This window comes from Nothoprocta perdicaria, unplaced genomic scaffold (assembly GCF_003342845.1).
Source record: "Nothoprocta perdicaria isolate Ctin4 unplaced genomic scaffold, notPer1 scaffold_24, whole genome shotgun sequence".
In the NCBI taxonomy this organism is placed as follows: Eukaryota; Metazoa; Chordata; class Aves; order Tinamiformes; family Tinamidae; genus Nothoprocta; species Nothoprocta perdicaria.
This window is the reverse complement of record NW_020455466.1, coordinates 2,193,305-2,217,649: the sequence shown is the minus strand read 5'-3', so window position 1 is coordinate 2,217,649 and position 24,345 is coordinate 2,193,305. Positions and strand designations below refer to the sequence as shown.

Below are 24,345 nucleotides of genomic sequence, written 5' to 3'. Positions count from 1 at the left end.
AAGAAAGAAAGAAAGAAACTGTTCCAGCAGTGGAAAGATTTATTGTATTTTTTATTAGTATAAAAATACATGCACATTTTTTACAAAAATATTCATTGCTTCCAAGTTTAGAATTAATTTCAGGRAAAAAAAAAAAAAGTAATTTACTTTAGTCATTTAGCTTTTGAGTGTGAATTTTACCATAACGAATATGCACATCTRAAAAGGAGAAGTTTGCAGATGAACTGTAAGGGCTAATGAGAGAAACCACTGGCAGAACTGCAGCAGTTGCTTCTGCAGCCACATGGAAGGCTGAACTGAGAGAGAAGGATTTTCTTTTATTTTGATTCGTGTTTTCTTTCTATTTTAAAATGGACGGTTGGAATAAAGAAACACCCAGGAGATGAGAGGAAGTGCTGCAAACACGAAGCAGCTGAGACGCTGGTGACAGTGGCATGGGGAGGGTGAAGGGGAGACATCTGAAGTCTTCACCAGCAGCCTATGGTTTCRCATCTGGCTGCTGCCCACAAGAAATGGTTGCCTGTCCAGGGACTGTGTGCACAGCTTAACAGCATGGGAAAATTACAGGCGTGCAGATCAGGAAGAAGGGGACAGAACCTCATACATAAATTAGGGACATTTTAAAGAGTGTAATGTTTATGAAGAACCCTGTGTCAGTGGAGAACCTTCCTTGGGTAAACTTATTCAAGCAGTGATGCTTGTTTTATTCTTGTTTCCATGGTGGAGTACACGTTTCGGGGGGCAGAAGGAGAGTTTGCAGCAGACATCCRTGATCTCTTTGGTAGTGTCAGCTTTGCTGCTTATAAAGCATCACTGCTTTAGCCAGCCRTGTGCGCGGTGGCAATCAAGTCCACAAGTAAGTCCACACAAATGGTGTCTTCTGCGAGCTGTCAAAGACGAGCAAAATTTCCCTACAAATTGATTTTTAAATAATTTATTGTTGGTTTTCAAATATGAAAAGATTTTTCCACTGATGTGTATTTAAAAAGTGAGTGCACGTGATGGTTTTATTTCCCATAAAGAGGTTGAGGGCTTTAGCTGCTGATGACTTTTAAATATTTTATAAAATGGCATCCATTCTGCCTCCAGGTAAAGAGGAAGTGAGGGGACAAAATGAATATCCTTCAGCTTCTCCRTGCTTCTGTGCAAGGCACAAAAGCTTGGGTTTTTTGATGATTTCTTTGTGACGTCAAAAATATGCGCACTTTGCCTTGTTTGCTACTCAGTTAAAGCCATTTGGACCATTTGTTCCCCCCACTCATGTGTTGCCCTGGCTCCCTTGTGCTGTTCTCTGCCCACACCTCACGGAGTGCCCCAGCTCTTCACCATGATCTGTACCTATTTCTGCAGCTTGCAGCTTACTGCCCTAGAGAAYGGCTATAGGGAATGCAAGAGAATTGGAAGAACTGGAAGAATTGGAAGAATTGGAGTCAAGGAGTGCTCACTATGTCTGATTTGCAGGATTCTTGCATACATTAAATCAGCATTATAAATTAAACGCAGCCCATTTCTCTGAGAACACAGACTGTAAAAGTTTATGAAGGAAAGACTATTCTAAATGAGTAAACTACAGCACATGCCTTTAAAACATGATCAGCTCGTTAGTTTTATGGAAGCATCTGAGGTTGCTGACAGTCATGGTATCTGTCACACTTAGCAGTGTTTATTGCCCTGAGTGATCGCAGGACTCCCATTTCCAATACCAGGGTACTCTGTGGAGCAGTGTGGATGCAGGGGGCATCACCCCCAGTTTCTCAGTAGTAGRTAGCACTGTCCTGTGTATCTTTGAGTGCAAAGTCTTCTGCAGCGTGGCTGATGCCATGGATTTTGGGAGAAAACCCATCATTGCTATGAGTGTCATGTGTTTGGAAGCTCCGGGCTGTGATACTAGCTGCATGTGTTGGGGGGGAATTCACTCCTCATCCTGCTTTAATTTAGCCAGACATGTTAGAGCAGGGCGTTGTGGTAGCTGGTTGTTAGATTTGTTGTTTTTTGCCCTTCCAAGTTATGTTAGGTTGTTTTCTAAGGAGCAGAAAGTTAAGTAGCCCTCKTGGTTGGAGCTGTCTGAAACCGCAGCAGGGTCAGGATTGCCCATGTCTCCATGTCTCTTCGCCACGCTAACTAATGCCTCAGGATTATTTGGCATTTTCCAGTTAAGGCTTCTGACTGGAATTTGCCTATAAATAAGTTGGGTCTGGTTTTGTTTGGTTGGTGGTTTTTTTTTTTCTTTCTTTCTTTCTTTTTTTTCTTTGTGGTTAAAAAAGACAAGGGAATAGGAAGTTGGTTAGATAAATGGATGTCTTGTTCCTGGTGCCTGGCTGACCCCAATGCAGTCCCTTTTATCAGCAGTATGGTGGCCCCAGCTGTGAGTGCAGAGGTGCCAGGAGTAATTACAAGTGCTGCTGCTATCAAGTGTGTCTCCCACTTTGTTCACAATGAGAAGCACTTTTTTTTTTTTTCCCCCCTTGTGAACTTTTCACATTCCTGGGCTGTACAAAAAGGGTGGAGTTTGCTTCTTAAGTTATTGCTATTGTTATATAACTTTGATAGCCACATTAAAGGAGTCCTTACTGGCTCCGTGGAGCTTTCTGGAGACTGTTGGGTGTTAAATGGGGTTCTCTGCTTGGTGACCTCCAACAGCAGCTGACGTCTCCTGATCTAAGCCCTTCCTGTTGTTTCACTGGTGACGGTTAGTTTTCTATTAAGCTCATTTGAGTCCTGCACATTTTTACCCTCTGCCCTTAAAGGGAGGGACTAATGTTAGTTTTGGCTTCTGATCGAAACTTTACAGTGCAGGCTTCAAACGGAACAACTGCAGAAGGGAAAGATAGACAAGGTAATATATTAATCACTCTTAGCATCATGGCATTCCTTATTTACAGCTGACTTCAGTATGGCTGTTACCTGATGGAATTTTTTCAATGATGTAAAGCATTCCCAGTACTAGGCATCATACAGGGTTTTTTGTTACTCACCAAAATTCATGAGTTTTGCTTAAAAAATCATGGCATTTAAAAACTAGTAATAATGCGTATTTGGTATTTCTGTCTGCCTTTCAGTGTTTTAACTTCAGGGGGACACAGAGGTCACATTTTCAGATTTTCCTCCATAGCCCTGAGGGCTAGAAACTCAGAAATGAAGGCTGAGGTTGTCACAGAATTAAATTCTTCTAGGAGCTTCAGGGGGGGATGAGAGAGGAAGAAAAAAAATCAATCACGTGACAAAAATCCAAGAGCAGGCAACACTGAAAATATGTTGTCAGTATGACAGTAAGTGTCAGTGTGACTGTATGTCAGTATGACTAGTAAGTGAGAGGCAAAGGGCACTTTCTTTTATTGCTGATGAGTGAAGCTACCTAAACTAAATCACAGTGCTGATTTAAATTACATAGATTTTACTTAAACCTAAATAAGCAAAGAATTTCATCACCACACTTTTGTGCCAAGCTATTTCGCAGCTTCTTGACAAACTTAGAGACGAGAAGTAAGAGCAGGGTAGAGTTTCAGTCATAACTCTGGGTTTTGTATATTTAATCAATTAGATTTTTAGAATCAGCCAAAACGTTTGTTCTGAGAGGGGTTACTGTCTTCAGGCTTTCAGATTGAAATCTGGCCACTTTAAAGCCAGAGATGGGGCCCTATCAATCCACTTCTCTTCTAGTGTGTATGCAACCCAAAATTTTATATCAGGACAGTTGCTAACAAAATAGTTCATGGTATTATTGGATCACACAAATTACAGCAAATTCTGTACTATTCAACACATATAAAACTAAGCACTTCAAGCAGAATAGTTGACTTTAAATTGACAGGTTGTATGTATGATTTTACAGTACATGTATGTGAATTGCTGTGTTGAGCTAGGGCTAAAAACTAAAGAACTGTTTTTGTTTTGTTTTGTTTTTCTAGTTAAGCACAAATTAGATTATGCAGCTTAATGCTATTGAAACAGAGCTTCACTTCCATAAAATTAACAGATTAAAGAGTTCCTGAAAGCACTGGCCAAAATGCAAGAATTAAAAATATTTTTAGGAACAATTTTAAACAACTCTGAACCAATCCACAAATGAAAAACCTCATTTTCATATTTATTTGAAGATACAAAAAATATTTTGAAATCAGGAGGCTTTATTTTCCCCTAGCATTATGTGTTTAATTTGGACCTACTATGTTCTAGACCTTCCACTGAATCAAAAACCAAAACAAAGAGACTTCAAAAGCCATTGTTGCTCCATTCAAGTCTAAACTCTGCCTTTGTTCCTATAGCTAATGAGTTTATACTGTCCTGCAGGGAGAATTGACACCAGCCTCAAGTAAATGAAAGCAGGCCAAATGCTGGTAAGATCAGAGCACTAAAGTAATTATGGGTTGATTAAATGTTTATCTTCTTTACAGGTGGGAAGGGAAGAATGAGAATGAAATAGGACGGTGCAAGGAGACTGGCAAGATTCATGTGACAGTCAATCACAAGTACTACAGGCCAACTGAAGTGGTAAGAAAATGCCCTCCCTTAGCTTTGCAAATGAATAATCCAATCACTCAGCCAATAAATTGCTGCATTTGGCCAGCAGTCTGTGAAAATGGCTTAATGGCATTTGCTGGCTGTTGCCAGCTTTTAGAGCTCTAAATTAGGCTGCTCCTTGTCTGCTTCRTAATCAGCTACCTGAAAACATCCAAACACATCAGGAGAAGCAGCTTTACCTGGTCACCCAGCCAAGGTGACTCAGAGATTGACTCGTCCAAGCAGAGACTTGGGTCTCTGGATGGGAAAGGGGTGTGAAATGTCACCCCCTAGGAAACAAAATAAAATTCAAGTCAGTGTGTAGCTGCTTTTGGTATCAAATCAGGGTGTAATCATTTCTCCTCTGACTGTGAGAAAAGGAGGGAAGGTGTGTGCTGCAATATGCTTGCTTTGTGAAATACTTCCCTCTGCATCTTAGTGCAGGGGCTCCAACTCCACCCAGTGAGCATCACTTGCTCCGCTCAGGTCTTTGCAACTCTTGGGATCACAAAATACCCATTTTAAAAGCTCAGAAGTGTACCTGTGTGCCGTTTCGTTGGGTGTTTTGCAGAGCACCACTTAGTAAATGCTTATGTCCACCTGATGCTCTAGGTGACCCTGCTTGAGCAGGAGGGTCGCTTCCAACCTCAGCCATTCTGTGATTCTGGCCTACCAGTGAAGCCTGGCCAGGGAATTCAACCAGCACTAACCAGCCCACTAACCTCCAAACTGACTCAGCTGGTTAGGAGGAAAAAAAGAAAATCCTGCTTACAGCTGAGGTGGGATGGTGGCAGCACCTGGAGCAGGCAAAGGACAAGGCCCAGCTTTTGGACACAGCAGACAGTGGTCCCAGTTGTGCTCGCTGGGAGCGGGTGTGCCCAGGAGAGGATGTTCTGGTCTCCTGGCTGGGCTGATACCAGCCCCAGCGGGTGCTGACACAGCATGGGCTGTCGGTCGGGGTGTTCAGAAGCGCTGCCTTCAGCTTCCTGCTGCAAGCAAGGTGTGACAGGAGCACATTTGTCCTGACACAGATTGCAGGGTGGAAGTGGGGAGCTGTGTGTGCATAAATGAACATCGGACCTCAAGTGGGTGTTCAGAGGGGGATAGAGACTTTCATGTTATGCAATTATTTAAGAGGGCTGGTCCTGAGTATCAGAATCAAACGCTAGGAAGTCATTAAGGGCTGTCTGTCATTCTGTGCTGTGCTAAGGTGTCAGGATGATAAGGAGAACACAGAGACAAAAGGACTTGCCAAACAGGAAAAGGACACTTGACCCAACAAGTCTGTGCTTTATGAGACCCATTTTCCTGCCTTGTCATACTTCTTGCTCACAAGTATCTATTTACTCTTCAAAATTCAGCCATAGTACATTCTTATACTCACTTCCTCACCATTTTCTGTTGAAGTAGTTTTGTCCATGATCTTCCATCTGCCCTTACTGGTCATCTTTTTGGGACGCAAGTTCTGTATTTCAGATTCAGCTCACTATACACTGTACATTTTGAGGCAGTGCAGAAACATAGGTTTAATCTTGCTCTTACACTGACCCCATTTTTTCTTGCCTTTAACAAGCTCCCTGATCTGTTACTGTGGAATCCAAGAAGCCCATGAAGCTGCTCTAGTAAGTTGGGGCAGAAGCAGAAAATGGGTTTTGAGGGAAAATGCAGATGAACTGTTAGCATACTCCTATATCACTAGTGGCATTGCAGGACTTATTGCATGTTGTCATTATCTCGTTGGAGTATACAAAAGAGGTGCTAATTTTCTCAGGCTATGAAAGAGCAAAGACTGGTCTATCTTTGCGACGTGTCATTTCAAACTGGTTTCATCTTATCTGATTTTATTTAGCTTTTCTAAGTTGACTCTGCACACTCTGTTATGCTCACATGTTCAGAAATGGTAAGGTGTGTGTGTCCRTGTGATGTAGGCAAGAACACATGGAGGTTGGACTAGATGACCTCTGGAGGTCCCTTCCAACCCTAAGCATTCTATGATTCTAATATTCATGTATGGCATAAAGGACAGCGTCACCAAGTATCAGATCCTCAATATGTCTTCTGAGTTTCTCTTSATTGACTGCAAGTTGACTGACACTATTTTTTGGACAGTTATTAATATTTTTATACTAATTGCATTTCTGACATACTGCCGTCAGTCATCCAGCTTCTGAATGGAGATTTCTTTGGAATTTTTTCTCCAATGGGAAGCAGTAAAAACAATCAATCAAATTCTAACTTTTTCCATAGTTGATACAAACAATGAAAATCCAACCTAAATTCTCACGTATACAACACTTCTCAAAACTATTAAGAATTGGATAGATTTTTAGTCTGCTACATCTGCATGAAAAAAAAAATGAGGGTGGTCTGATCCGAGGTCTTAACATCAGTTAAAAAGAATTCTGCTGTTGAATGCTAACTGGCGTAGCAAATCCAATGCTCAGATTCCCATGTCTTATTTGGAAACATTTCTGTCTGCCYGTCTTTCTAAAATTTAGCATGATATTCTGTAGAAAGAAAATAAATATCATTTAATCTTTTATGCAATCAGCTGAGACRGTGCCAATACATTCATTTGAAAACACATTTGTATCTTTCAGTTAGTGATCCTTAGGGTCAAGGCCTYCCATTGAAAAGCTTAGCTGTACTGTAGAAGAAACCTTGAAATGTGAGGCTGTCTTCTGGTCAAACTAAGTAGACCTTTAGAATGCCTTGACTCTAAATCTCTTCACTCTGCCTTTGRCTGCTTTGAGGCCCCGTGATATTTACTGGCCTTGGGAATTATTCCTTCTAGTGCTTCTAATGCCTGTCTCTCTCCTTCGCCCCCCAAATCTTGCTAACTACAGCCATGCTGGTATCGTTCCCTTTGGCTCGCATCGTGCTGCTGTCACCTTCCTTTCTGACCTCCTTTTTAACTGTGTATGGAGACTGTAACATGATGGCTGCAAGGATTGAAGAAAAAAATGTTCCTTTTTCCTTTCTTAAAATGAGTGTCTTTCACAGGAGCATCATTACACACTTGCTTTTTGTTCCGAACTTGATAAAGTAAGAAAGATGCTTTCAAACATTTTGCAGTCTTTTTTTAGTATATGACAAGAGTAAGGACRTAATTTTCTTCTATTTGCTGCTCTGGACATATAAGGATAAACTTTACTGCAGCTTGGTCACCTGTAAAACATATATCTGTCTGAAGAATATGGTCTCATTAGCTTTTTGTATTTTTGCTATAATCAGAATGTTCAAATTATAGGCATACAGTTGTTCAAATTGTAGCCATACTTGGGTTTAAACAATGCCTTTGGTTTTCACAAAAATAATATTAATTGTAAAATTAAATTGCAATTTAAAAACTAAATACAATAAGCCATCTCATTTGACRGGAAACAAACCACCCTGCAGCACAGCATGTTAGAAGAATCAGATCTCACAGACCCTGAAGCTGGTCATTTGTTAGAAACTTTTGAACTGTCTTAAATTTTCTTACCTTTCAGCAAGATAATTAATTTGCTGTGGTCTCATCTATCTCTTTTACATATATTACAAAAAAAAAAAAAAAGATTCCAAAGTGAACAGCATGAGAATGTTGTCTGAAGAAATCAAATGAGATGATCAAGCAGAAATATACCTCCAAGGATAACATAGTCCTTGCTTCTAAGCAAATTATACCTGTTGAGTTGTTTGAGTAAAACTATTTTTGCATGGCAGATATTTAGCTCACAGTACCGTTGTTACTTACTTCATTTTACTGCCCTTTTCTACCACAAGGAAGTTCCCAGTCTCACTGACGTAATCTCTCCTCATAGAACTTCAATTGCAAATATATATATATATTTAAAGGTATTTAATAAATTCTTCATTCATTTTTAAAGWAAAAAAAAAAGGAAACTTTCTCTCTGAATCTAGTGTTATGTGTATGCTGCAGGGAATACCTCCCTCTCCCTTCCACCTGCTTCTGTGGGTCTTCCACAGCTGGCTTGGAGTAGGAACTATAGGTTGCCTTAGTGCATCATATATGTTATGGGCTGGCACAAATGTTTCTAAGAGGATGTATGCAGTTGTGCAAATTTTCTTGCTTTAGAAAGCCTCAGAACCACTGTCACAGTGAGAAAATGTCATGCTATTATTTAAGCAGTTGTCTAGCCTCTTATTATTCTTCAAAGGAAAAAAAAAAAGAAAGGAAAGGTATGCTAACCTCTTCCTTTTGTTACGTGCCTTAAGCAACTAGACATTTTTATCCTAGTACTTTCTAGCAAGGATATAAATGAAACCCCATTTAATGGTCAACAGAGTAGCTCCTGACAGCCCAATGACCAAGGATGCTTTGTCTTTTTGGAATTGTTTCTTCCAAACCGCTCTTTCTAACTTTTCACAGGTTTCATCTTAGCTTTGTTAGCCTCCTTACCAGGTTGTTTACTTGTCAAATAAGAATTTGTTGTACTTAAATATCTATAGATACATACATTTTTTTCCAAATATTATATATTCCAAATATTCCATATCTTGCATACAGTACACTTTATATCTCTGCATTTGGCCTCAGCTGCCCTTTTTCCTTTTTAGAATTAAGCTGGACAGCTTTAAATTTTATTCCCTTGAAATGTTTTTTAAAATTCAGCTTTATGTTTCCCATGTTTCATAGGATTCCAGTAAAAATTCCTTAGGGCATATCACGTTCTCCCAAAGTCAGCTTTTTTAAAGTCAAAACCATTTGTGAACTCCTAATGCGTGTTCCTGCCCTAAAGAGTATTTAAGATTTAGCAAAAGCATGATCACAAACCTTAATGCCAAGAACTTTATTTTTCATACAAGCTTCATTTCCTACTCTTAATTTCAGAGCAGCCTGTGACTGTAARCTGCTCAGATGTCTGTACAAGGAAACACGTGCTTCCCTTCTTCAAGGACCTTGTTGCTCATCAGTGTCAGTATGTGGCCTATATTAATAATCATGAAAATGAAATGGCAGCATTCAAGGAAGAATAACCTTCAGATAATTTTCCTGTCTGTTTTCCTCTCTCATAGCCAGTAAATAACTTCCAAGTTGTCTTAATTCTTGCAGACTTCTCATACCTTCTGTTGCTGTTGTTGTTTTTATCTTGTTCTGAAAATATATGTCAACATCTGAAAACGACTGCCTTGGTAAATTACTACCTCTGTTGTCCTTAATTCTCCTCCCCACTGACTTTGCTGCTGTGTCAGCCAAAATATTTATATCATTCCTCACTTCAGACTCAACATTATCTCTGCATTCCTTTGCCAACCTCTTCCTTTTATTTGTCTATCCTGCTCATAAAATCTGCAGTTGATTATTTTTTATTGTTGCTTTAGTTACAGGCTTTACATATCAGGTGTTTTGGAGGTATTGCTGAGAACATGCCTATCAAATTCAGACAAATAAAATAATGATTAATTGTAGTTTGACAATGTGTAGCATTTTCTGTAAGGCACAAAGTATGTAACATTTTGGTTTCTCAACAAGAATGTGAAACAGGTTAAAAAATAGCATCAGTGCCTGAAAAAAAATTATCATAGAATGGAAAGACTATACTACACAAGCGAGATCTTGAGGCAGCAGCAGAGAGCTTAATGCCKTTGTGTTTTGTGCAAACACCGACAGTTCTAGTGAACACAAGTGTTCCTTCATGTGTCTCATTTTACTACCTGTTACCATCCTGACTTTGTCTTATTTCTTTCTTCAGAGGTTATAGTTTCTCAAGGAAGACCACTTTTCCTTCCAGGTTTTGCTCTCAATATGTCATCAAAGCTGAGTATCCTCAGCAGGCTCATGCCCAGTCTTGCTAACTATCTTGTTTAATTTTAACACACAAAAAAATAGTAGGAGTCCTAGTTTGCCTCCTTTTTTTGTGGGAGAAGCTACCTAATATGTACCCCTCCAGCACTCCCACACACATTTCTGACTTTTTGCTTCATAACTAGCTCATTACATCAGTATTTGACAGCCGCCTGCAGTAATGCAGTCCCTCTGGACACCACTGTTTGTAGCCCTTGTATGCTGTGCTCTGCAGATACTCTCTCACTCCTCTTGACATCACTGTGCTTCTTCTCTGCTGCGCCTCCAAAAAAACCCTGGCAGCTTCCACAGCTGGCTCTGTTCCTCCTCCTCTTTCACCACCTCTTTCCCTGCTGTCATTCGTGAGGTTTTGAAACCATCCATGTGTCATCTGTGACCTTCACATCTTCATTGATCTTCCTGAGAACATCAGCCTGCCTCTTTAAGTCTGCTCTCTGATCCCCTAATACCACAACTATCTGACAAAACGTGCCAAAGGAAAAGGGTTTTCTTACCTCCTTGGATGCGAGGCGGGCTTGCTTTGTGTCCTGACATCATATGTTTACTTACAAGACCTATAGTTTTTATTCAGAAATTTTTGGACTAGCTGAAAAACGAAGTGACTGGCTTTGGGCAAAGGACTTTTTCACCCTGGGTAGGTAAAGAGATTGTGAGCCCATTGAAAAGTGAGTTTACAGATAAAGCTGTCATCCAGGCAGGGCATCCAGGCTTGTTATTTTTTCTTCATTGTTCATTTTTACATATAATGCTGATGCCTAGCAATTAATGACAGTCTTGGATGTGACAAATCCAGACTCAACGCCTGAAAATAAGTTTTTTAATGACACCTAGGTGAAGGGAGGATTAGGCCCAAGAGAGACGTGAATGAGAATAGAAGACTATTTAGCTCCGTAATTAGGCCCTGATTCACCAAAGCAACCAAGCAAGTGCTTCACTTCAAGGGCATGAATATTTAACATGGGCAGTTTCCACACTCAGAGTTAAGAGYGTGCTTACGTGCGCTGCTGGCTCCTCGTGTTTGAAGCCAAGCAGTTGAATTCTGATGAGAACTGAGATGGTCAGCCCAAACGTGCGTGGGAACTCAGCAGGTGCCAGCTGATGATTCCTGTCTGCCTGCCCTGCTGTACGTAATGTGGTACTTGGGAGAGGAGATCCTGAAATACCTCGAGACAGCTTCGTTAGCCCAGATTCTCCTAGCATGCCTGTGCAGGCAAGGAGGGATTAGACCAAATTCATACAGCTTTTATTTTTAACCGGCTACTCCTGCAGTGATGCCTCCTGTCCATAATTCTTCCTTGCTGTCCCGGCAGTAGCAGGGGTCTTACATATCCCTCTCCTCTCATTCATGTTTATTCATGCAAGGAAAGTCTCTCCTTATCTCACCTCTTATCTGCTGCCCTCCCCCTTCCCTTGGAGTGCCATTTGGCTTCCTCCCCCAACTTGCCATCTCTGCCTGTTATCTCAACCTCCTTTGGACCATCTCTTGTTTTCTTATCACTGCCTGTCCCCTGCAAGCACTGCCTGTGGTGGGAAGGGATGGGGAGCTGCTTAAGGGAAGGGATGGGGAGCAGGAATCAGCCCAGAACAGGCAAAAGCCGTGACAGGACCTCAGGCTCAGTCAGTACCAGAGATGCCTTCATGACTGCTGGGTGTCCCTTCCTGCCAACAGTCCTCACTGCCTCAGCCTTTTCCTGTTTCCCTATAGGAAATTAGAGGTTTGAAGGAGCTGGATTACGATTTCAGACCAGATTTTCAAGCAGCATGTTAATAAAAATGCTCACATTTTGTCTGTTTTCCACCATGTTATAGCCATACTTTTTGTGTATGCTGTGCTAACTCAATTCTTGCAGTGGTTTTAGAATGGCAGCCCAGAACCATAAATGAAATGGATTATATGAAAAGAAAAATGACTTCTAAACACGGAGGATATGAACGTGGGGTGATGTTTCCTTCAGCAAATCTGGAACCAAGGGCAAGGCTTCTGTGCCTGATTATTCCTGCTTTTGTAAGAGGTGGCCTACCTTCTGCTCTCCATACGCATTTTTTGTGGCAGCAGRTGCACAGAAAAATGGCAGTTACATTTGTGTGTTACATGTGAAATGTCATGAGATGTTTTTGGTGTGGTTTGGGTCATCAAATGCCTCAGTAATCAATCTTTTCAGTATTTAAGTTTTCCAGTGAGTGACATCTAGTTGGGCATAGCCTGGGTATGCAATAGCACTTCATATTTTTCATGTTTGAAGCATGAAGCTACCAAGTCTCAAATTTATGTGCCTCATCCTGCAAAGTACATGTCAGTGTTACTTTCTCACTGCTGAAGATGTCACAGAGTGAATGCAGTTGTCCTTGTGCACAGCACCCCAGGGTGCTGTGTGAAAGGACTGAAGGACCATACGGACACAGCCAATGGGAAACGCATGAAGCAGCAGCCAGTTCTGAGAAAGTGTGAGGGTATTACTCCAAAAGTCTGCTCTTGCTGTTGTTTTTCTAGTGTTTCACAGTCCAAACATTACAATAGCATTCCTTTTTTTTATTATTATTATTATTATTTGAAATTTATTCTTCGGGAAAATGTAGAAAGTTTTAAATTCATACTTGGGAGGAAAAGAAGTCTTTGGTATTCACTTTTTTTTGTTTGTTTGTTTGCTCATTTATTTGTTTTGGAATAGTCAGGTGTTCTTGTAGATGGATCTTAGAGATAAAACATTTTTATGTGCTCTCACCAGAAACCCACAGAAGGCACACTAATCTGGCTTTGTTGAGATTCACGTGTCCATTCTTTCCCCACCTACAATTTCTCTTCAAATAGGCAAATGTTTGAAAGGAARTGGAGGTTAAAATAGTTTTGTTTTGTTTTGCTTTTAAATAAATAAACCTTTTTATTTCCCTTTGTGTTGCCTTTGGAGTTATCATTTGTAAACTACCAACTTCATGATGGACACATGAAGAATTGAGACCACAGTTAACGTTGCCCCCCTATGATTATCATGGTTAGTGTTTAATCACTTTCTGTGTCTCATCATTGTATTCCACTGTTGTCTACATCCACCCAACTCTAAAAAAACTACAACAATGATTTTGACCATATCAAAATTTCAAGCATTTTATGTTATTGCTAAATGATTTTCCAAACCTTTAATACTTCCCTAGTGTTTTAAGGGGAGCTTGTATGTTCAAGTTGCAGAGGAAATTGAGTCATGTAGATCTAAACTTTTCTTTTTTGAATAAACCCAGAAAGTTATTTGTATGGTATAAACATTTTTTGGGGGGATCTTGGACACCCCCCAAATTGTCTCCTGTCCCATGTGGACAGGTACAAGGGAAGAGAGTAATTATCTGCAAGGTAGGAGAGCCTTACATATTAAAGAGCCTTCTGCCTAGGATCACCTGAATTTTTTGCTCATTTGTCACATACAGTGTCTGAGCTCACCAAGGCAAACGATATGAAAGATATTAATAGGATTCAAGACAGCAGTGGTAATAGATTAGGAGTGCATGCCTCCCTTGCAAGATTTTTTCTTTTTTTTTGTTCTTTCAGCCAGAAAAGGCTAAAGGTGAGTAGGTGAAGTCAATTTTAATAATTCACAGACAATAATATATCTATTTCTTACTTGACAGAGCTAGATTTTAAACTATTAGCATTGCCTGGCATAACATAAAACAGGATCAGTCACTCATCCCTTTGAAACATCTAACCTGGCCTCATTTAAGTTTCTTCCTTCCAGCTTTTCCAGTGAATTTTAATAGTTTGGTAGAACTCTCAGCTGGCTTTTGACTGTAGACGTTATCTGCTGTGTGGTGGTTAGGAATGGAGGAAGAAGCATCATTCCTCGCCAGCCTTTTCTGTATGCAGTGACACAGCAACCTCAATGCTACAGATAGTCATTGAAATTCAAAACAGGCCACTTGACTGCTGAACAGCAATATATTTTAAAATCTGGTTTTCTTTTTGGAACAGGGTTCTTTATTTCTTGAAAACATTCCCCCACGCACTCTTTTTTTTTACTCCTTCCTACAGTCTGTTGAACTGGTACAACTTTTCAGTCATGTTTCATATTGAATAGATGTAAGAGGAAAGATGGATTAACCATAATGAAAACAAAAAAAAAAAAAAATGTGTTTTAAAATAGGATGCTTGCCTAGTGAATAATCTGTGACAAGTTCATGTTTATAATTCACTACATCTGTTACCAAGTTAGTGCTTTCCAGACCCTAGTTTAACAGATTTCCAGATTGGGTGACTAGGAGTAGAATTGCTTTTGTTTTTATTTTTACTTCTGAATGACCCATAAAATACTAACTTCCACKTTCTGATTTAGAAAGCAAAAACATATATATTAAAGTTTCTCTACAATAACAAAGACTTCTGACTAAAGCAATTGGCTTCTGCTAGAGTTTTCCTAACAGTTTCCCAACAGTTTCAAAAACAGTTGTAAATCCCCAAACCTCTAATCTTTGGCAGCATTCCCCCCTTGATCCTAGTTTCTGTTTCCATGTGTTGGGGGAGATTAAAACATTGGTTATGAAGGCAAAACTGAAAACAGAGGAAATATGAGATATTAGGGAAAGTTCAGGTGAGGGATATGACCAGATTTGGTCTGTGCACTGTTTTCCTCAGTATGAAGGAAGCTCCGCTGGGGCCTCTTCTTATGCTGTGGTGTCATCACTGATCACTTGTTGTGACATCCGCTCCTCACTCTAAACAATTCTTCTGTAGTGCTAATCTTATATGATTAACACAGTCTCCATATAGTTGTCTTAAAGAGCTCACAGATGAGTATCCAAGGTAGTATTTAGATGTTCYTTTTCCCTGATCTTTTTTCCTTTTTCTCCTCCCCAAGGTGTAACTTTGTGGCATAATGGATGCTAGGCAAAGTTGGGCATGAGAGTGAAACAGAAAAATAGAAAAGCACATTATTCACAAGAGGAAAGACTTATGTGCACTTGCAGAACAGCCAGAAAGGGTTGGTGATGGATGAAAGGCAGTTCCTGTGCTGGATTACTCACAAGAAGTATTCTTATTTTTACCTTCTGGTATTAGCAATTAGTATGACTTAACTGGATGGAGTTAAAAATTGAGACATTATTGACTTAAACAAGTTCTTATATATGGCTTTGCAAAGGATTTCCTACTCTAGGCTTATGCCTAGAAAATAATCTTTGATATTCTTAATAATGTGGCTTGCTATGAGGGAGGCAGACCTATTTGAAGATGCAAACATCTACATCCAGCAGTGATTTGCTTTCAGAGAAGTCAGGTGGCAGCAGCATGATTGCTTGTAAGGAAACATGTTTCTGGAGAAACCATCCATGTGTCAGGTACGTGAGATATGGTGGTTGAGATGTGGCGGTGGATGCACTTGCTGTGGTTTATGCCAGAATTAGCACAGATCAGCATATATGCCAGAGTTCAGTGAATGAGCATTTGGTACCTAGGCACTGTAGAAAACTAATTGGAAAGTTCAGCTACAGCACTGGGAGACTGCAGAGGGCTGGAAGAGGACGTTTGAAGATGTGAATAAGTGGTCAGAGTCACTGTTCCTGCATGGACTGCCAAGGCTTGTCCCCTCTGTGGAGGTTAGAAGAACGTGTCTACTAAGGGATATGCCCACTGGTCAGAAGAGCTAGAGAGCCTGGAGAAGAGCAACATGTCATCCAGACACCAATGAATGCCAGTGACTACTAGAGACAAAACAAACTGAGCAGATTAGAAATAAATGCATCCTTGGTTTCTCTAACTGCTTTTATTTTTCTGTAAAGCTTGAGGAATTTGGGTTGTTCCTCAGATCCTTCAGTGTAATTTTTTTTTTAGTTGCCGAGAACTCAAAACTGACGCTGCTTGCAGTTGTGCAAATCTTGCACACATGTGGAGCACTGAGAATGCCCTCAAAGATTGGGTAATATGAAAGGGTTCTTAGGGATCGTACGAAATCTGTCACAGACAGCTCAAGAGGTTGGCCCACAGCAGCAGGTGGATCGAATCTCTGCGCCTCTCTTCCAAAACCAGGTGGTGGGTTGTTGTGCCAGGATGAAAGAACTTATTATCAAGCTTCTCTATAGCATAATGATTGTTTTGGATTAGGATTCAAATTGAATAAGTATCCAGTCAGATTTCTTAGAGTTTCTCTTTCATTCATAGATTCATTGCTATCAACTGGCCAAGTTTTGGCTTGCTTATAATAAATACCTTCCACTTGAGCCACTGAGCATATGATATCTGAGCATTTACAGTGATCTCTGTATAGGTGCACAATGGAACGTGTCATTCTTTTGGTATGATTTATCATAATGTGGAGCATAGATATATATATGGGAGACAGATGGATAAGTAAAGACAGGCTTAGTCTTTTCTGAAAGAATGTCGACTTAAACTATGATATAAATGGGAAGAGAGGACTTGACAATGCACCAGTGGAGGTAAACAGCCTTGTTTCTGTGGAAAGGGTGTTGACAAGTAGTGATTTTTGGAGAGCCTCCAGACAGAGTCCAGACACTGACTTTAGGGATTTAGGCAATATAAAAATGATTATTAAAAAAAAAAAAAAAAAGAAAGAAAAGAAAAGAAAGAAAAAGAACATTTACATCAGCTGTGCCTGTGGTTTTTCTTCTTCCTTTTTTTTTCATATAGTTTTGTTCTATTAAACATTTTCAGAATCACTTGTACAGTTAAGCCTAGCAATGTAAAAAGGACTAATAATCTTTGTTTTTGCTAGGCTCTTTCAGTGTTGTTTTTGTGTCAAATTGAATATGTTTGAGCTGCAAGTTTAGTCTGGTTCAAAAAAAAAATATGTAAGGCCTTGAGTAGGATAGACCTCATGTAGACCTGAACTGAAATGATTGCACTAAATATGATGTCGGTGAGTGACCTTGCACGTCCACATGGCCTTAGGCATAGATATAGAGATGGCCCCCTCYAGAATCAAGTTCCAGGCTTCCTCACAAAACCCTTTGCTCATGTCCCAAATATTGTTTTCCTTTAGTCTGTTCTCGTCCTCCAAATTCATTTTAATTTTGCCTAATAAGATGGTGCTTTGAGGAGGGGGCACGCAACCATTCTGTTGTTTTGTTGCTTTGTGTTTGCCCTCGTATCAAGCATCCCATTGATTACTGGCAAAAGCAAGCAAGCAGATTCCTCTTTATCTACCCTCAAATCCCTCCTGAAAACTCTTTTCTTTGATGCCTATGAAAACCATTATAGTACTGATAAGTTATGATTTCTGTGTGTCATGATGGCCACTGTTRTTTTTTGTTGTTATTTCCACACACTGCCTTCTATCCTCATATTTTCTGTGTCCCTGTTGTTGTACAGGGTTTACACCTGCAGCTAGGCTGAATAAAGCAATGAGTCTGCCTTCCAGTGTGTGAAATGCTTCAGTGCAGTAGTGCAAAGTAAATTAAAAATTTAAATATAAATTCCTGGGCTTCTCATAACAGCAGGATGGCATGTTGTTGGCTAGTTCTCTGGCATGCAGTATAACCTTAGATTATGAACTTTTGGGGCAGGAAAAGTTCTTTTGGTCTGTGTTTGCAGCACAGCTAGAGCAGCAAGATCTTTGTTGGTGGCAGAGGTTTTAGACTCAAACCATAATAATCACCATTATATCATTGCTAAGATTTTAGAGGAATGCCTGTGGCAAGGCCTTTTTAACATCTGATAGCATCCTGACCCATAAATGCAGACTTCCATTTGTAAGCAGAGGCTGAAGCAGACAGAACAGACCTAATTTGCTGGTGGGGTAACAGGCAATTTTTCAGTTGCTTTAGACTCAAGAAACTAATTGTCTTACTGGAAACTCCTTGGATACCATTTTTAAATGTTTCACTATATATTTTTTAGTACTTTTCATTCTTCGTTGGATCATTCTGAAATGTTCTGAAATGTTAAGCCCTCCTGTACATATGTACAGATATAATACAGATATATAAAGATATATACTGACATATCTTTATGTATAAAACCATCACATGCCTGCAGTTAAAGGAAGATCCAAAGAARTTGAGCATATCTGAAAAATGGTCTTCATCTCCACTATCAGCTCATTAGCCTTATTTTAATCTTCATGGAAAAAATATCATATATATTATCAAATATTATAATTGATTTGGTGCCTATAGCATACAAGTGTTATATCCCATTTAAACAGAGCTTGGTTATATCCCATTTAAACAGAACAGGGAACCATAAGCCATGTACAACTCTGTCATGAGGGAAAGCCCAGCTAGAGGGACAGCTATTCAGAATAGCTTGCAACCAGTTGGGATGCTGAAGAATTATAAAAGAGGGAAAAGGGGCTCCTGATAACTCGGACAGTACCCTTCGGAAAAATACTTCTTACAGTCTCTAAGACGTACTGCAGATTGAACAGTTTCTTATGCTTAGTCAGGACAAGACTTCAGAACAGAAAATGACAAACTTCACAGCCAAATTGGTACTCTCTCAGATTTGTTTGACAAGTTATTTCATACGGCTTGAGAGTACAGTGAAGTAATATATGTGAAAAACCTGTCATTTAGTACACAGAAAGAAAACAAAAAGGTCTTTTGCTCTTTACTGAGGGAAATTTTTTCTCCTGCCAGAATCACCAACAATGTGAATATTTCTACATAGTTTCTGATGTGTTTCCATTACCCATCTTCATTTCCATGTCTGGGTATATTTTCAAAAGGTTATCTGAAGAAGCACGAATGTTTGCAAGTTTACCATTCCTTTGCTTAAATAATGTTGGGCTAAATTTATATTTTTGCTGACTCAGAGCTCAACAACTCATGTACACTAGCACTATTGAGTCATTGCCCACAGCACTATCTTAACACTCCTGTAAAACACAGTGTTAGAGACTGCTAATGTAGAAAACTGTAGAGTTTTATAGGAAATTTTAATGGGGAGAACCATTAAAAATAAATTGCTCAGTTTATGGGTATTAATAAGTGGAACACTACATAAAAATGCCAAACAGTGACAGCTTCACCAATAAAAAGGATAAATGACAATAGATATTTACTAGTAGTGAATATATCAAATATATCATAGTTGTTATTCTTATTTTTTCCTGCTTTTTTTTTAATATTCTTCTCAAAAATAACAAAGTAATTGGGATCTGTATTATAGTAGAGCAGCTCTAGGGAATGTATCATGATTCTACAAGTCACAACCTGACTGCGAGAATATTTGGACTTTGCATCTTAGAATTCAGTACATCCCGTTACTTCCCCATCTTCCTTGTAGCCATTTGACAAGGCTAAAAGGTTAGTGAAATGAGAACTGTGACAACCATTACTAACAAAGAATGAGAAGGTACCCTTAGTGTAAAACTCATCCCCTAGGAAAAAATATTGAATTAACACAGCTGTAGGTGGGCTATGAAATGAATTTCCTAAAATTTGGAGTACAAAGTAAATGGACCCACTGGTTTTTGAGATGGAATTGCTTTTAAAGTGTTATGATGGCATGTGGCATGCCGACATGAAGCATAAAAAGCCTAAAAAATCCAAGTATGGAAATGATCAGAGTGAGGTCAAAGCTGAAATCCTGGCTACTGGCTTCAGTGGAACTCAGGTTTTGGTTGAATAGTTTATTGTCTCAAAACAGGCTCTGATGCCTGGAAATTAAACACTCTCAAAATCAACAAAAACAAACAAAAAAAAAACACAAACAAAAAGCTTTATGACCCTCATTAAGGATTTTCAGTTGGGGTGACTATCACAGGGAAGGAATGGGAGTCTCAGTCCATGTCTGGGCAGGCTGATAGGATGAATATTATTGCAAACTTTTTTCTTCTGTTTATATTACTTCAAGAAGTCCTCCAAACACTGAGCTCTTCTGTCAGTTGGTAAACTGCTCCCATTATAATTTAATCCGCTCTTTTCTAATTAATTTTCTGTTCTAATTAATTATCCTGATTAGAATACTTGTGAGTAATGCTGTAGGGCTGCTCAGAGAATTCACAAAAAAAGTTTTAAAAACTCGTTCCAACTCAGTTGGACTGCAACCCAGTTACAGCTACATTGCCATTCAAATGCTTTCACTTGCTGTGACCAATTGAAAGTCAACTTTGAGGCAAAAAGCAACTGATTTGGTGTTGAAATTAAATTCTCATATTTTAATAGCTCAGTCATATTTTAATAGCTGACAATAATTATCCCAGTATTAGACTAGATGCTTAGAGGGACACTGGACCTCATAGTTGAAGACGAATTCCCAGCATCTWGAGTTCTGCTTCAAGGAGGAATTTATTAGCTTTTAGCTTCTAACTCTACAAGATTACAAGCAAAAGAAGCAAGAGGTGGCTGATGGTTCTTAGGGTCAAAATCCCTGCCAACAAAGCTGAAGCAGTATGAAATGGTCTACAGTTCAAAAGGGTTGCGGTAAAAATATTCCTCCACTGCCAGGATCAGGGTACATACTGAGTAAGCTGCAAGTTTGCATGCTTAGGAAAAAATTTATTTTAAAAAGTTTTTAATCTTACTTATCTTACCCTGCTCAAAAATTCATGAAATAAGCATATCAGAAGTTACTTTCATTTTCCAGATCGAGGACTGGCTGGCATCATTGACATGATAAAGGAAAACAGTAGCTTTACTGCAATAACCTTGCTAAGTGTCATTGCCTTCAGTAGTGACTGAAGTTGTACTAGAGTGGTGTTTTCTGCTGTTGCCTCATTCAGTTTCTTTAGGGGAAAAAAATATAGGTGCTACAAGCCTAGAATATCAAATCTTATTCATACGACATGGAAAAGTACAAGTACAGATTCATGAATGTATTCAGTAATAATTCTGACCTTGAGCTGGAGAAATGTGACATCTGTGCAAACAACCGAAAGAGAGTCATTATATATTTTCAGAGTTAAATTGATTTAAGTTTTCCTGTACCCCAGTTACTTGCATTTTGAAGTGAAAGGGATAGTATTTCTCTAACATAAAAATATTTTGGAGAAAGCAAAACAATAACTGTTCTTCCAGCAATATTTTCTACTTAAGAAGCTTTTGAGAGACTTCAGTGTTCTCTGTTTTTTTCAATCCTAAACTCTTGATCTAGGATTGAAGTAACTTAACATACATTATGCTTGGCTTCTTAAACAGTTTTTATTAAGGTCCTATGCATTTTGCAACCTTGAAAGCACTTTAATTCCTTACATTTGTGACTTCACAGCTCGCTCTCTCTGCGTTGTAAACATTGACTGTAAAATGAGCATGTACAACATCCCCCTGCAGTAAAGAAAGGAGGTGGTTTCCTCAGTGGAAATATCTATATTGACCATAACAAGAGCTAAAATTCAACTCAAGCATCTCATCTAACACTTCAAATTGTCTTTGCATATTTGAGCCAGAATCCAATAGCTTTAAGAAATCCTTGGTGGATAGTAATCTGGAACACAAAGCAGCAGTCGTAATTCAACACAACTGATAGCCTGTACTTACTAGCAGTCTTTGGGCTAAATTATCATGAAGATGAAATTAGCTRTCCTTCACTGAGAGCATGGCTGCTTCCAGATCGAGGAGAAAAGGTCACTGTTGGGTTGTGTGGCTATGTGGTTAAGCATAAATTGACTTGCTCATAAAGAGGTCCAGACTCCAAGGCTCTTAACCTTGACCCATGAAAAATCAGACAGACAGAAATGTTGTATACCACCAGTCTACCACATGTGCCACCAGACTTGACCAAACCAGACAGCAAATTCATTTTTTTTCTTCCTTTGTTCCTATGCTTTCTGTCAACAAGTAGCTTTGACTACCATTTCTGCCTCTCCCATGAGTAATGGGACACAATCAAACAGGCCGTCTTTAATTTTGCAGATTCTGTGGGGAGGAAAGAGATTATAATCTTTGCTCCAGGTATTTGTTGTGCTGAATTCCCCTTACAAATCCCAGACATTGTGTGATGCATTTCATGGGGCTCATGAGCTTGACCTCAAGCTCTAAAGCTCCAGAGCTCAGAGGAGCATCATTATCAAAGCTATGCTTGGTGCCATGTACAAAATGTGAAATGATCAAGTTAATAATTTGTTTATTTGTCTGATACAAAACAAACACTGACATTTCTTGCTGAGAAAACAAACTGTCTTGGCATAGATTCATATTGATGTTTCCAGCAGAATCTTCTCCCTTTTGAGTCTGTCTAGTGTAGGAAGGAACAGTGTTGGCTTCCCAGCTCCGTTTGAGATTTGACAATGCCCTAGGGAAGGGATGCGTCAGATTTAAGRAATCCCCCACACCCCACAAAACTTGGAAATTTTACATTTATAACATCATGTCTGCCTTGAGAAGGCAAAATGTTGTTATCAGGATTAGCCTGTAGCTGATTTTTTTGTATTATTTTGCCTTTTCAGATGTGTGTATTTGACTTAAAAATCAGCCTGCCTATGCCTCTTTATCAACTCTCAATGTTAAATGAGAGCAACATTTGAATAGTCTATAAATACGGAAAATGCTTTCAAGTTTTGAAGAGATCTGTGGGCTAGATCTTCCGATGGGGTAAATTCCTTTACCCTTATTGGGTTTTATTTTTCAGTATGGTTTTAAAGGCAGGCATAAGGATTTGGGATACAGTTTATCAACACTGCCCATTCATAACTTCTTTTCCTGAAGAATATACACAGGTTGAGCAAGTTACATGAACCTTCTTGTTAAACCCCTTATGCCTCCTTCCAGTTGCACAGGTGTTTAGAACATCATTTCATTGACTGGAAGAGTTCCTCTTGAAAGACTTCAGATATTAATTCTTCCTTATTTTTATATTTTCCTTATTGCATGATGCAGGGAAATCAGATCAATGTATTTGGGATCCAAAGTAGCAATAGGAGGATATGGATTGGCATAGCTACAGTGACTAAGCTGTTTCCACATGTTTCCACAAGCTTTCCACATGTTCTGAAGTAGGTTTTGAGTATGACAATAGGAATTGCAGGAGGAGTAGGAGGAGTCTGGCCCTCTGTTATTTGAAGTTGTAGCACTACTGCTCTGTAGTATTTTCCTTCCAGTCCTGCCCTGCAGTGGCACATGCTGGGTTACACCTTCCTCCTGCAAAATCTTAGTTCTCTCTCAGCTTGGAATGCCCAGGGAAAAGGAATGACAACAAGTCCCAAGGAAGCTGCAGTGAAGTTGCACTGCTCACATTCTGCAGAAACTAATTTCTTTCAGTGCTGGATTGGAGACCAAAAAATATTAGCAAAGAGGGAAGAGTGTTATTGGTCTCAAGAGAGGAAAAAAGAATAGAGAGAAGCAGAGTTTGTGCCTGCAGGGGTTGAAGGAAAGAGCTGGAATATCTTTGACTCCATTCCTGTCCTCCAAAAGGCATTGTAGAATGTTATACACATTCCTTAGACTTGCAGAGGTTAAAAGCAGTATTGCTATTACTTGATTCTCCAGGAACATATTCTCAGCATCCCTAGATGTAGAATATTCCTTGAAAAATCTCAGCAGATAAATATTTTCCTGTCTGGTGGATCTGGCACAAAAACTAAGATCTGGGAATTAGCATCAGTTTTACAATTTTACAGATCATGAGAAATCAAACCATAGGAATGTCACTAATTCATTTCATGAGGTGTTCATCTCTGCACCGCCAGGAGAATAACTGCTATATTTAACTAAGCAGCAGCTCTTCAGCCAAAAAGAGTGGATAGCCTCAGCTCATTAGATTAGCTAAACCTCATTTCTTACTCCCACTCCCTCCCATTATATCTCCGGTGGCGCAAAGCCCATTGTAAAATTAAAAGTTGATTTTCATATGGTCTTGCTGCACATGCTGAAGAAGCACTATTAAATGTCTTTCACACATTCTGCTTCTGTCACAAAGAATTATTAAAAGTCCCATCCCTACTAGCCCTCACTACTTTTATCCAATTAATTCCCTAAATGTACTAACAACCTCAGATTTCCAGTTCTCAGAATGAAGTAAATTAAATTACTCAAATCACTGATGCAAAATTATGATGTTTGAGAGTGCAGTCTGTATGAAGTGCTATGCAACAAGCAACRTGAACCTGTGCAATCAAGATTAAAGGTATGCTTCACTTGAACTTCAGTGTAATGGTAAA

The 24,345-nt window shown here is 39.3% G+C and overlaps 1 protein-coding gene across 1 annotated transcript in view; it reads left to right on the top strand.

Moving 5' to 3' along the window:
• GMDS (GDP-mannose 4,6-dehydratase) overlaps positions 1 to 24,345 on the top strand; it is a 399,732-nt gene that overhangs the window by 325,709 nt on the left and 49,678 nt on the right. The window contains exon 9 of the mRNA XM_026039752.1: positions 4,395 to 4,491. Coding sequence (XP_025895537.1) covers positions 4,395 to 4,491 — 97 coding nt within the window. The remainder of the gene's footprint in view (positions 1 to 4,394; positions 4,492 to 24,345) is intronic.